At 31.2% G+C, this 12,143-nt stretch overlaps 1 protein-coding gene across 2 annotated transcripts; it reads right to left on the bottom strand.

Annotated features, from left to right (window-relative positions):
- Positions 1–5,641: 5,641 nt before the first annotated feature.
- Positions 5,642–10,635, bottom strand: LOC25492143 (trafficking protein particle complex subunit 1). Of its 2 annotated transcripts, XM_039833684.1 has the most exons (6): positions 10,496–10,635; positions 10,447–10,454; positions 10,114–10,354; positions 8,292–8,406; positions 6,714–6,832; positions 5,645–6,074 (listed from the first exon to the last, which is right to left on the bottom strand). In XM_039833684.1, the coding sequence occupies exons 3-6, from the start codon at positions 10,335–10,337 to the stop codon at positions 6,023–6,025; spliced, it is 510 nt and encodes a 169-aa protein (XP_039689618.1). In that variant the 5' UTR covers positions 10,338–10,354; positions 10,447–10,454; positions 10,496–10,635; the 3' UTR covers positions 5,645–6,022. The 2 variants fall into 2 exon arrangements, with proteins under 2 accessions (XP_013455664.1, XP_039689618.1); XM_013600210.3 differs by lacking the exon at positions 10,447–10,454 and having other exon boundaries at positions 5,642–6,074; positions 10,114–10,350; positions 10,455–10,612.
- Positions 10,636–12,143: the final 1,508 nt, after the last annotated feature.

The following is a 12,143-nucleotide window of genomic DNA, read 5'->3' as shown; positions in this document are numbered from 1 at the left end:
GATCGGTCGGTCCGTAGCTGTTACTATGTTAACGTAGTTACGGCGTGGGATCCGGTTCCAAGACATGGGCATGGAAACTAGTTGTACCAAAACTAGCTAAGCAATTTAAGATCTTTTTTGGTTTTAAAGTTTTCTTTTAGTTATGGTTTTGTTAGTTTTAATTTGGGAAATATAATTGATGTAACCAATACTTTATTATTGGTGGGTGTTTGGTACCCGACTAGTTATTTTCCTACAACAGAATCACTTAAACTTTGGAGGAAAAAAAAAAGTTAATTCAAATGTGTACTTGCATAAACAGATATTAAGAAAATGATATGTGAAAATTGTGGATATTTTTTTTTACACATGTGAAAATTGTGGACATTGAAATTGGGATAGACCTGGATCCTTTTTGGGTCCTTTAAGTTTGAGGTTTGTAACATGTATGTACTTTAAGTTATTTTGGTCATGCACTTGACTGCCACATCATCGTTTTTGTAATGTTTGGTTAACAGAAGAACTAAATTGAAAACGTTTACAAACTTAAAAGACTTATGTGTGATCAAAATAACTTAAAAGACTTATCTGTTACAAACCTCAAACTTAAAGAACTGCTGATGTAATTTAGCCTTTATTTTTTTACAAGAGGAAAACTAATTCCTATCATTGATGATCAAGTTATTAATATATGTTGGAATATCATAATAAAGATGAGAATTGATATTATGAATGGTCGTCTTTGCAAGGCAATGAACAACTATATTAGCATGTCTCGCACAAAACTTCACATGAGAGTTGTACAAAAACTCATTAAAAACCTACATCTAGCAAGAATGGTGTTTACATTTGTGTTATATTGAGAGGTGTCGATTAAATTTGTCGACAACTAACTTGGAGTCCATCGAAAAAATAATCCAATTGAACTTAAACTCCATGATCCATTCCAAAGCCGCACTAGGCTTGTAAAGAAGCCTTAATCACTCTGCCTGATTAACATAAAAGTATAGTACATGTAGACTGGTCTGACCTAGTTCCACCTTACTCGTAATATCGTAATCCCCTTACCTTAAATTTTTATTAGAAAAAATATAAGCAAATTTATAGATAAAAATGCTTGGATGGATTAATTTGATTGATTGCCCCATCAGTTAATCCAAGTTATGGAAAATAATAGTACATTATTTCGACTAAACTACCTATGAAAAGACCATATTGTTCACATTCATATTTCGAATGAGGTAAAAATTCATCTACTCTTTTTGACATAATCAACTTACAAAATGCCCATGCTTTCATCCAGTCAGCTTTTACGTTTTCACTCTACAAACATACTTTAAATTTCATCCAGAAATCCAGGGAAGTGGTTACATAAGATTTTGACTTTTGTAGTCTCTTGTTTCTCATATTTCTAAAAATAGATTAAGAGAAAATGCTAATGAATTTGTTAATGAAATTAAAATAAAAATATTGTTTTGGAAAATGGTGAAAATATATATATTAACTTTTAGATGTTTAAAAATTTTAAGAGGTTTGCATAATGGTAAAGCCTCAACGATTCATTTGACAACAAATGTACTACATAAAAAAGTCAGAAAAATAAACCTTGTTTTTTTTTGCTTAACACAAACTAATTTCTTATAACCAACCTCCAAACAAAGTTTAATTTCAACAATAAGGACATGAATTACTGCATCTAAACTATTGGATAAGCTAGTTTCTCATAAACTTTAATCTACTTTCGATAGAAGATAGAAATATTATTAATTAAATTATTTTCTTGAATATTATATCGATCAGTCAATTAAAGTGGACAAATTTGCCGATCAGTTGAATCACACTCAATTGAATCTTGATCGGCTGAACTAAACTCATAATTTATGATCGGTTAAGTCAATATTGACTGACAGTCAAACATTAACTCCAAGTTTATATAGGAAAACAAATTTATTTACTTTAATGATGGAAAAGTCATCGTGACTTTAGTGTATGTTATGCGTGTGTGTATGAGTTTAGTTCATACCTTTTCCGCTTTAAAGATATGAGATGAGATGAGATTTTGATCCGCTAATACATAATGTCATGATAACAAGTGTCTAAAAAGTAAAAACTTTCAATTGAAATCAACATTCTTATTCAAGGTTATTTGGTTAAGGATTGAGATATATCCATAAATCACATTCTTCGGGAAGAAAACTTTTGTACGGATGTGCTCTTCAAACTATGCTAATCATTTAGAGTCTCTTGTGATGTTGCATAAATTATTACGTTTTATCTCCTCGACCTTACAAGCTAATGTTATAAGAGTGTCTTTTGTTAGGACATAATTTTTTGATTTTGCTTTTATATGTCTTTTTGTCTTTGTATTTTTATCATGTAACCCCAGAAAAAAATAGTTATGATATAAAAAAATATTAAATTAGCATGTATATAACATAAAACTACTAGTGGGGCGGGTTTGGATGTGGGGAGGATATCAATGCCCCATCTCGCCCCAACTTTGCATTTCGAAGAAAATCAAAAGTCACACTCAAAAACCGTCAATGGTAAGTTTTTTTCGTCAAATTTGTGGCGGGCTTAGAGAGGTTATATTGCCATGTCCAAATACGACAAGATTTAAATAAATATTAGGTTCTATAGACAGATTATTGGTTGTGATCACTATTAACTTTTTATAATTTTCTTTCAAAAAAAAAAATTAACTTTTTATAATTTATCAAAAATCACAGCTCATTTATTCATAGAAATCCTTTTTTTTTTCTTTTACTAAATTCATTACAGTCCATGTATGTATAAAGATTAAAGACCAGACTTATATCATGTTGAGTAAAATTTCCAGTTAATTAGTGATTACTTTATATAATTTGTAAAAAAAAATAAAAAATACTTTATATATATTTTTGCCTAGATGCATATTTTCATTGTTACCACATATCTTCCTTCCATGAAATTCCATAGCATCAGCATATATTTATGAGAACAAGGACAATACACAGTTGAGTCTTTATGTATATGCTTTGGATCCACTTATAATATTATTGGGAGATTTGACTAATACCACACCATTAATTAAATAGTCCTGCTACCTCTTGATGAATACACATATATACACGTGAATGAGAGAGGGGAATAAAAATTTCCACATTTAAATATGTGATGTTGACAAAGTACTAGTAAGTAGGCAATTCAAAACATATACCCTACACTCTTTTAAGTACCAATAACTCTTGTTTTTTTAAAGAAAAGTACAGTAGTGTGAGGCAATTCAAAAGATATACCCTACACCCTTTTAATTACCAATAATAATAATAATAATAATAAGAGTGTTTCATCAATATGGATACACACTTTCACGCAATCAAGAGTTTCATATCCGTTTGATTGAGATTGAACAGTTCAAATCTCAAGTTGAATAATTTTAGTTTTTAAAGATCAAAATTTGTTTATTTTTTAGATGGTTCGATTAAGATAAGACGGTCACAAATTCGTTGATTGCATAAATGTGTGCCTGATTTGTTGTTTCATCTTCCTCAACCGTTTCATCTCCCTCTATTTTTAAATGAAATAATCACCATATTTTTTTAGTTTAAATTATACTTCAACATGTCCAATAAGTATAGCTCGATTGATAAATTCTACATACGTTGGTAAACAGGGATCGAGGTTTAAATGCTGAATTCCCCACTTTTTCACACTTATAGTGTGAGTTTTACACTCGACTATTTGTCAAAAAAATAAAAAATACTCAAGTGTGATATTTGATTACCACCGATAATTATTAATATCTTAAAATAGTTTAGAAATGAAAAAAAAAAAAAATTATCAAATAAATTCTTTGTATCAATTAATATAGTTCTGCAATTATCTGACTGAAACTGATTAACTTAAAAAAAACAATCAAATTTAATGATAATTTTAAATTATTAGTTTCATAAACTAATTAAATTGAGAGTGTCCTACAATTTCAAAACTAAATTTGTAATTCAATTATTGTTGTTAGCTCACCTTTGTGTTGCTTGTAGGGTCTTCAAGGAATGGGACAGGACGATTTATGTTTGTCTCTAACCCCAACCTTACAAATTATTTTGATAAAATTTTAAATTCAAATTTAGACCCATACTCAAGTAAATGTGATTTAGTAATAGTTCAATTAAGAGCGATTATTACCAAAAACAACTCTATCACAATCAAACAAACTTTTACAACATGATATCCACAATAAGCTCGTTGCTTAGCTGTGAAACAGAGTTATCATATTTAAGAAAAAAGTTCAGTACAATCTGCAAAAGCCAAATTCAATTAAGAACGGTTATTACCAAAATAACTCTATATCGATTGAACAAACTTTTACACGAAGACATCTGCAATAAGCTCGCGGGTTAGCTTTGTCAGACAGAGTCGTCATATACAAGAAAAAACTTCAGCACAATCCACAAAAGTCAAATTCAATTCAAAAAGATTACCAAAACAACTCAATTTCGATCATACAAACTTTTACACTAAAATATCCGTAATAAACTCACGATTTAGCTTTGTGAAACATAGTTGTCATATACAAGAAAAAAGTCCAGCACAATCCGCGAAAGTCAAATTCAATCAAGAACAAAGTCGTCATATACAAGAAAAAAGTTCAATACAATCCGCGAAGACCAAAATCAATTAAGAACGATTATTTGCAAAACAACTCAATATCGATCAGACAAACTTTTACACTAAGATATCCGCAAGAAACTCACAATTTAGCTTTGTCAAACATAGCTGTCATATACAAGAAAAAAGTTGAGTACAATCAAGAAAAGTCAAATTCAATTAAGAACAGAGTCGTCATATACAAGAAAAAAGTTCAGTACAATCCGCAAAACCCAAATTCAATTAAGAATGATTATTACCAAAACAACTCTCTATCGATAAAACAAACTTTTACACTAAGATATCCACAATAAACTCACAATTCACCTTTGTCAAACATAGTCGTCATATACAAGAAAAAAATTCAGTACAATCTGCAAAAGTCAAATTCAATTTAGAACAGAGTCCTCATATACATGAAAAAAGTTCAGTACAGTACACAAAAGCCAAATTCAATTAAGAACGATTATTACCAAAACAACTCTATATCGATCAAACAAACTTTTACACCAAGATATCTGTAATACACTCACAATTTAGCTTTGTCAAACATAGTCCTCATATACAAGAAAAAGTTCAGTACAATCCACAAAAGTCAAATTCAATTAAGAATAGAATCGTCAAAAACAAGAAAAAAGTTCAGTACAATCCACAAAAGCCAAAGTTAATTAAGAACGATTATCACCAAAACAACTCTATCGATCGGACAAACTTTTACACAAAGATATCCACAATAAACTCACAATTTAGCTTTGTCAGACATAGTCGTCATATACAAGAAAAAAGTTCAATACAATCCGCAAAATTCAAATTCAATCAAGAACAAAGTCGTCATATACAAGAAAAAAGTTTAATACAGTTTGCAAAAGCCAAATTCAATTAAGAATGATTATTGCCGAAACAACTCTATATCGACCAAACAAACTTTTACACCAAGATAAATAAACTCACGATTTAGCTTTGTCAGACATAGTCGTCATATACAAGAAAAAAGTTTAGTACAATCCGCAAAAGCAAATTCAATTAAGAATGATTATTACCAAAACAACTCTATTGATCAAACCAACTTTTACACTAAGATATCCGCAATAAGCTTGCGATTTAGATTTGTCAACAGTCTCCATATACAAGAAAAAAGTTCAGTATAATCCGCAAAAACCAAAATGAGTTAACAATGCATAGGTAACCAAGTGACAACATAAAATTTAAGAACTTGTTTGGTTTAAATTTTGGGCAATGAATTCTGATCAAGTACTAACATTATCACACCATCTATTGCTTTAACATAAACACAAACAATGTGAGGATTTCCCGAGAGTCTGTGACTGATAATGCAGTGATCACCATGCAAAATAAGCCATTCTACAACACATGAGTTCATCATCAATGATGGTAAACTGTAACCACTCAGCTTCTATGCAATGCCCCTCACATACTGGTCCAACGTTGTATTGAACAGCTCAGACCTATGAAAATCCATCAAACCATTGAAAAACCTTATTTCTTTCCACATGAACTCCCAAGACAAAAAATATAATCCATAAACCCATTAACATTGAAGAAGAAAAAAATGAACACAGTTGTTTAGCAACACATAAAAATTGAATCAAGAATATGAGTGCCCAGCATAATAACATGAAGCAGCTGTTAAAAACAACAAAAGCACGCAGAGATCCAACAAAAGAAAGAAGGTCCTCGCCAAATTTCATCATCAACAGGAATATTTTGATCAGTCTTTATATCCCCTTTCATTCAACAAGCATATAATGAACAGCCTTTATCACACTTTTGAAGTTCAATACCCAGAAACAATTAAAAAAAATCTTCAATTCCCTACCTTTGCTATGCTAATTTTATCATTTTCATTAATGACTAGAAAAAGCAAAGACAAAAAATGAGGAAAAGAAAAGGGAAAAGACCCATTTAGATGTGGGAAAAAAATAAAACATTGAAAATGAGAAAAAATGAAAATTCTTATATTTTCGAAAGGAAATTGCCCCATGGATGATAAATATGAGAAAAAAATGCAAATGGCGAGAATGCCCCTTCTTCTTATTTGTTATTGGACTAGTATGTCACTTAAACAGAAGTAAAAATTATATTACCTGATAGGAGATCCAGGTGTATAGAGTGGATTCTTGACAACATATTCAACATACAAATTGTAGATGTACTTTAAGGAGTCCCGAAGATCACCAGTTCTAGGATGAGTTACCAAGATAATCTGCATGGAGTCATGGCAGTGTTACAATACAATTAGTAGTATAAGGAACAATATATGAATATTGCTTTTCTGAAAGCCTAATATGACAATTTTTGTGACTTTTTGTTGTAACATACCTGTTCAATTTTAAATAGTTCCCAGTTTAAATAGTAATGCCTTTTTTACTTCACATAACTTCTTAAATAAAACTCAGAAAATTTCAGTCATATCTACCTCACTCAATTATCAACTACCATTGTGCTGACAAACCAATGCCAGACAAAGAGATCATAACATCATAAAAGCATTAAAGTAAATCAGAAGCTCACAACTACATACGGAAGAACTGAGAGAACAAAAAAAAAAAGTATTATGTCCTCTTCAAAACAAAAAAATATTATTCAGTCATTAGACTACTTTCCTGTAATGAGTCAAAGAGCAATCAGGGGCAATATGGGAAATAGAAATAGGACCCTTATAAATAAGAGAAAAGCCAAGGAAGTAAGCATGGAAGATATGTGATGAAACTCTTCTTCTCTCTCTGATTCTCTCTTATTCCTTGTACTCTTTCTTCAAGTTCTTCTTTCTATTGTTATTTTACTTGCAAATTGGTTGTTATTCCTCCTTAGTTTATACACTGGGAGTTGAATTGATTGTTCATATTCAATACAATAGCAACAATTATCTCGGTTACAATTTGATCCATTACATTTCCTCAGTTCCAGCTTTAGGATAGGCTTCCTCATCTCACAATGTTATTTCTTTTCTACCTCTCCCTTGTCCCTCAAAGTCTTTCCTATATCCCCTCCACTCATTATAATATTTTCCCTTATCCTACCCATCATTCCCCATCAGCACCATATTTAACTCAAATAGAAGCACCTTAAATCTTATTCGAATTACTCTCTTTAACCATTTTCTGAACCTCAAATATCAGAAAAACCAAATGATTTATGTATTCTCTCTTTGAAAACCTACATCTTTTCTTCAGAGTCAGATAACATACATGAGCAATGCCTGTGGATAAACAGGAGGAGGGGGGTTAAAATAAATTTCAGAGTGGAGAGAAAAAAATATTTTTCAAGGGGTACCACAATTTATCCTTAGAGCTATTGGTGTTTTAAATGTGGGAGGACTAGCACCTATTGGTGTCCTGATTGCTTAACTAAAGCTATTGATTGCTAAAGGGGAGGAGAATGAAGGGTCCAAGGAAACATGTGTTTAAAATTTCTTTAACTATTTTTTTTTTCTCTTCTTTTTCATGCTCTCTGTCACTTAAGTTTTTCATTCACAGCTAAGTTATTGAGGTTAACAAACCTAACATATTTCTAACAGAAAATGTAATTAGCATATATTACAGATAAATACATAATAAGTTCCAAATAGCTGCATTAACCAATGAATAGGCATTAGGCAGTGACGGCATCCACAAGAATCTAATAATGACCTTTAAGGAAACACGTATGTAGCTGCACCTTACCTTTATTCCAGAAGGACTTTCCATGAAACTAAGTTTGTATGTATTAGTGCGAAAACTGTGAAATGAACAACCTTGGCCAGGTAACTGAGGTACACCAAGGTTTCCTTTCTCGGCACTGCACAATAAGTTAGAGAAAAATGAATTAGACCAATGAATAATTACACAAAATATCTATCATAAAATCCATGAATTGTTGATCATTGATGTGCCTGTGACAATAAACAAGCAAAGATAAACAAATATTAAATGTGCAAAGAATAAATACTCATGTGATGAGAATGTAAGGGATCTGAGAAAACTAGAAGAATAGGGATAAAGAATGACAGAAGCCTCAAAATAAACAAATGTCCTATTAAATATCCTATCTGTACATGTTAGCAAGGCATGGAGTAAATAAGCATGTCCATTTTGGCATTTACAGGCTCAATCTTAATCTAAACATTAAACCACAGGTCTGTCGCGAATAGCTATTCATTTTTATCAATTATAAGCTTTTTTTATGCATCGCATAAGAAAATAATTAATTCTGCATAAGCTATCCTCGAGAGTCCATTTCTGTAAAGACTGATAAGTGATAGCTTGAAAGCCAATTTAGCAAATTTCACAACACCACATCATAAATTTTCATCAGTATTCCTTTCACTAAATAATAATATGCTTGTTTAGTTGTTGGTGTCCGTTTGTCTTCACTCTCCAGACACATGTTTGTCCCAAAGAAACTCTATCCTTACTCTGGTTCCGAAAGTACAATTCAGTCTTTTCGATTGTTAAAATTCCACTACAATGCTATAGTGTACTGTTGCTACAGCTGCTATATGACAACAATTTGTACTAAATCGTGTATCGCAAAACAACAACAATTTGTTAAAATTCCGCTACGCTATAGCACCCATATAACCGCTACTTTACCACACTGCAAAACTATAAACCATACATACACTAAGAATATAAAAGCATAAGGCCCTGTTTAGATAAACAACTCATTTTGCAACTTATAGCATAACCACTTATCAGATAAGCACTTTTTGGGGAAACTCGGTATTCAGCACAAGGACCAACCCCACCGTCCACTATTTGGGGCCCCATTTAAAGGCAAAGCAAGCTCTGTATCGACTAGGCCACAAATAAGCACTTATTAATTCGCTATTTCTATAACACAAGGTAAAATAAAGTCGAGCTGTTCTCATACAATCTATAAGTTATTTTCATGAGCTATCATGGAAATAAGTTGAAAACAGCTTATGAACATGTCATAAACTATTTTCATAAATTATCCCAAAAATGTTTGGATTGGCTTATTTTTGAGCTTATGAAAAATAGCTTATTCAAATAAATAAGTTTTTATGTTAATTCATAAGTTCTAACTAACGAAAATTGTATCTTCATAATCTGTTTTTTCATAAACTACCTTGACAAGCTTATGAATAATACATAAAAACTGTTGGAAATTCCACCTTAATTGCGGTCCGCCTCTAGTCGCCTAAATTGCGACCTTTGGTTAGCCTTGGCTTTGAGGGGGTGGATTTAGTCCCACATAGGATAGATAGCACTCTTAAGAAGAGTTTATAAGTGGGGGCAATCCTCACCTCACAAGCCGGTTTTGTAAGGATGTGTTAGGCCCCAAATTTCAACAAAAACTTATTTATTTGCATAAACTCCATTACATAAGCTCAAAAATAAACCAATCCAAGCGATCCTATGTCAGTATATAAGCTCAAACATGCCCTAAGCATTCTTCAAATCACTTTTTACCGCAATAAGTTACTTCGTGCATTTCAAAACAAATCATAGTATAACAGCACATGTATGATAAAAGTCATACCTAGTAGGATCCATTTTGGCAGTCAACGACTTAAGCGAAAAAAGCAAACCAAACATCAACTTATGATCTTGTTGAGCATTCAATGTATGAAGGGGGCGATTCCACTCTCTATAAAGCAAACAAATACCATTCCTATTAAACACATACAACATATGCCCATTGTTTCCTGATGCCGTCGGCGCAGGCGGTGACGGACTTATCTCAGAACCACCAAAGAATTGCATCCTTCAATCGTCACTGATAATAATAAACCAAAAATTACATGAAGCACAAAATTATGGATTCGGCAAAATTAAGGGCGCTAGGGTAAAATCAATGTCGCGAATTGTGAAAATGAATACCTGAATGAGTTTTTCGCTGTTGATGGAAGCCGGCGATGAACTCCGGTGGCTTTTACCGGGGAAATGAGTTGAGATCAAGTGTCAATCCAACTTCTTATTGTTTATGATACTAAGAAGAGTTTATTTTTACAAAAAGAAATTGTGACATAAACATCCAAAAAGAAATATTTATAAAATACTACCTCACTCCCCTAACTAGTTCTAGAGTCATTTTAAAAAAAATAATGGAAAATATCTCATGAGTTTAGCTCAGTTGGTAGAGATATTGTATATTATATACAGAAGTTGGGGTTCAATCCCGGACACTTGACTTCTCCACAATTAAATTGTGTGCTCTAGCCATTATGCTACTTTGACAAAAAAAAAATAACAAATAAGAAAATATTGATAGTGATAATAAATTTGTTTGTAATCCTCAAACATTTGGATTTCAGTAACATTTCAATAATTCATCAGAGACTGGTACGGGATGAATATATTCATGGGTACACATGCATACAATAATATAAAGGCTTAATTGTACTTTTGGATCCTTATCTTTTCAAAAGTTGCGGTTATGGACCCCCTAACTAATTTAAATACAAAACAGTCATCTATGTTTTGATTCTTTGGCAGTTTTGGACCCCCAAGGCAAAAAAAAAAAAAAATTGACACATGGCACCTCACTTAGGGTGCCACGTCAGCGTTGACCGAGTCAACAATTGACTGGGGGTCCAAAACTGCCAAAGAATTAAAACATAGGGGGCTGTTTTGTATTTAAATTAGTTAGGGGTTCAAAAGTGCAATTAAGCCTAATATAAACCATATTTTAGTATATGTAAATTAATAGATGCATAGACAGATAATATTAACATGATATAGTAAAACTATTAACAAATATAAAATAAAATAACACTTTTTAAACACTTGGATTCACAAAAATCCGTATTGGCTATTAAATTAGTAAAGTTATACAATTTTTGTATACTTAACTAAACATCTTCTCATCATAAAATAAAATATAACTGGATTTATTAATTAATGATTTTTGTTTGATTAGTATAATTTGTTGTCAAAGTAAAAGTATGTGATATGATATTTTTTTCTTGTCAAAAGAGAAGGAATAAGTTTAAGAGTAGTGACTCGTGTAACTGATATTTATATGAAAGGGAGAACGACAAACGCATATTATAATTGAGATTTTATTATTTATATGAATTTGTCTAATATCTTATACTCTGTAACAAATACTTGATACATAGTATTGAATGTTGAATGTCCATATTATGATTTTATTAAATAAATTTCTAGCCTTTAGATTAAGAGTAGTGAACGTTTGAGATTTGATGTAACGAATCCGCCGACACTTATCTGTCATTGGATCCTAACTCATATATGTGTGTATATATACTTGTTACATCATTATATTAAAATAATTATTTTTTCGATAATAACTAAAATAATAATAATAGTTTTTTTAGGGAAATTATTATCTTTTTGGTAAAACCTTTGGCATATGTTATGTATTATAGATATATTAGATATTTAAATTACATACATTTGATATGTATTGTAGCCTTATTTCATGAGTATAACAAATTATTATTTCATTCTTTGATCAAGTGATGTAATGGCTAAAAATTTACCTCTTAAGGTGAATAAGTGAGGAATTTGAGATTCAAACTCTGTCCTTTTTATATCACAATGTCT

The sequence above is a fragment of the Medicago truncatula genome, chromosome 4 (assembly GCF_003473485.1).
Source record: "Medicago truncatula cultivar Jemalong A17 chromosome 4, MtrunA17r5.0-ANR, whole genome shotgun sequence".
Classification (NCBI taxonomy): Eukaryota; Viridiplantae; Streptophyta; class Magnoliopsida; order Fabales; family Fabaceae; genus Medicago; species Medicago truncatula.
This window is presented reverse-complemented; position numbering and strand designations above follow the sequence as displayed.

Coding starts and splice junctions, on each gene's coding strand:
- LOC25492143 (XM_039833684.1), bottom strand. CDS start 10,337: ATGCAATTCTTTGGTGGTTCTGAGATAAGTCCGTCACCGCCTGCGCCG. Junction 8,407..10,113: donor GCCAAAATGGATCCTACTAG/GTATGACTTTTA, acceptor CTTATTGTGCAG/TGCCGAGAAAGGAAACCTTG. Junction 6,075..6,713: donor ACACCTGGATCTCCTATCAG/GTAATATAATTT, acceptor GGATTTTCATAG/GTCTGAGCTGTTCAATACAA.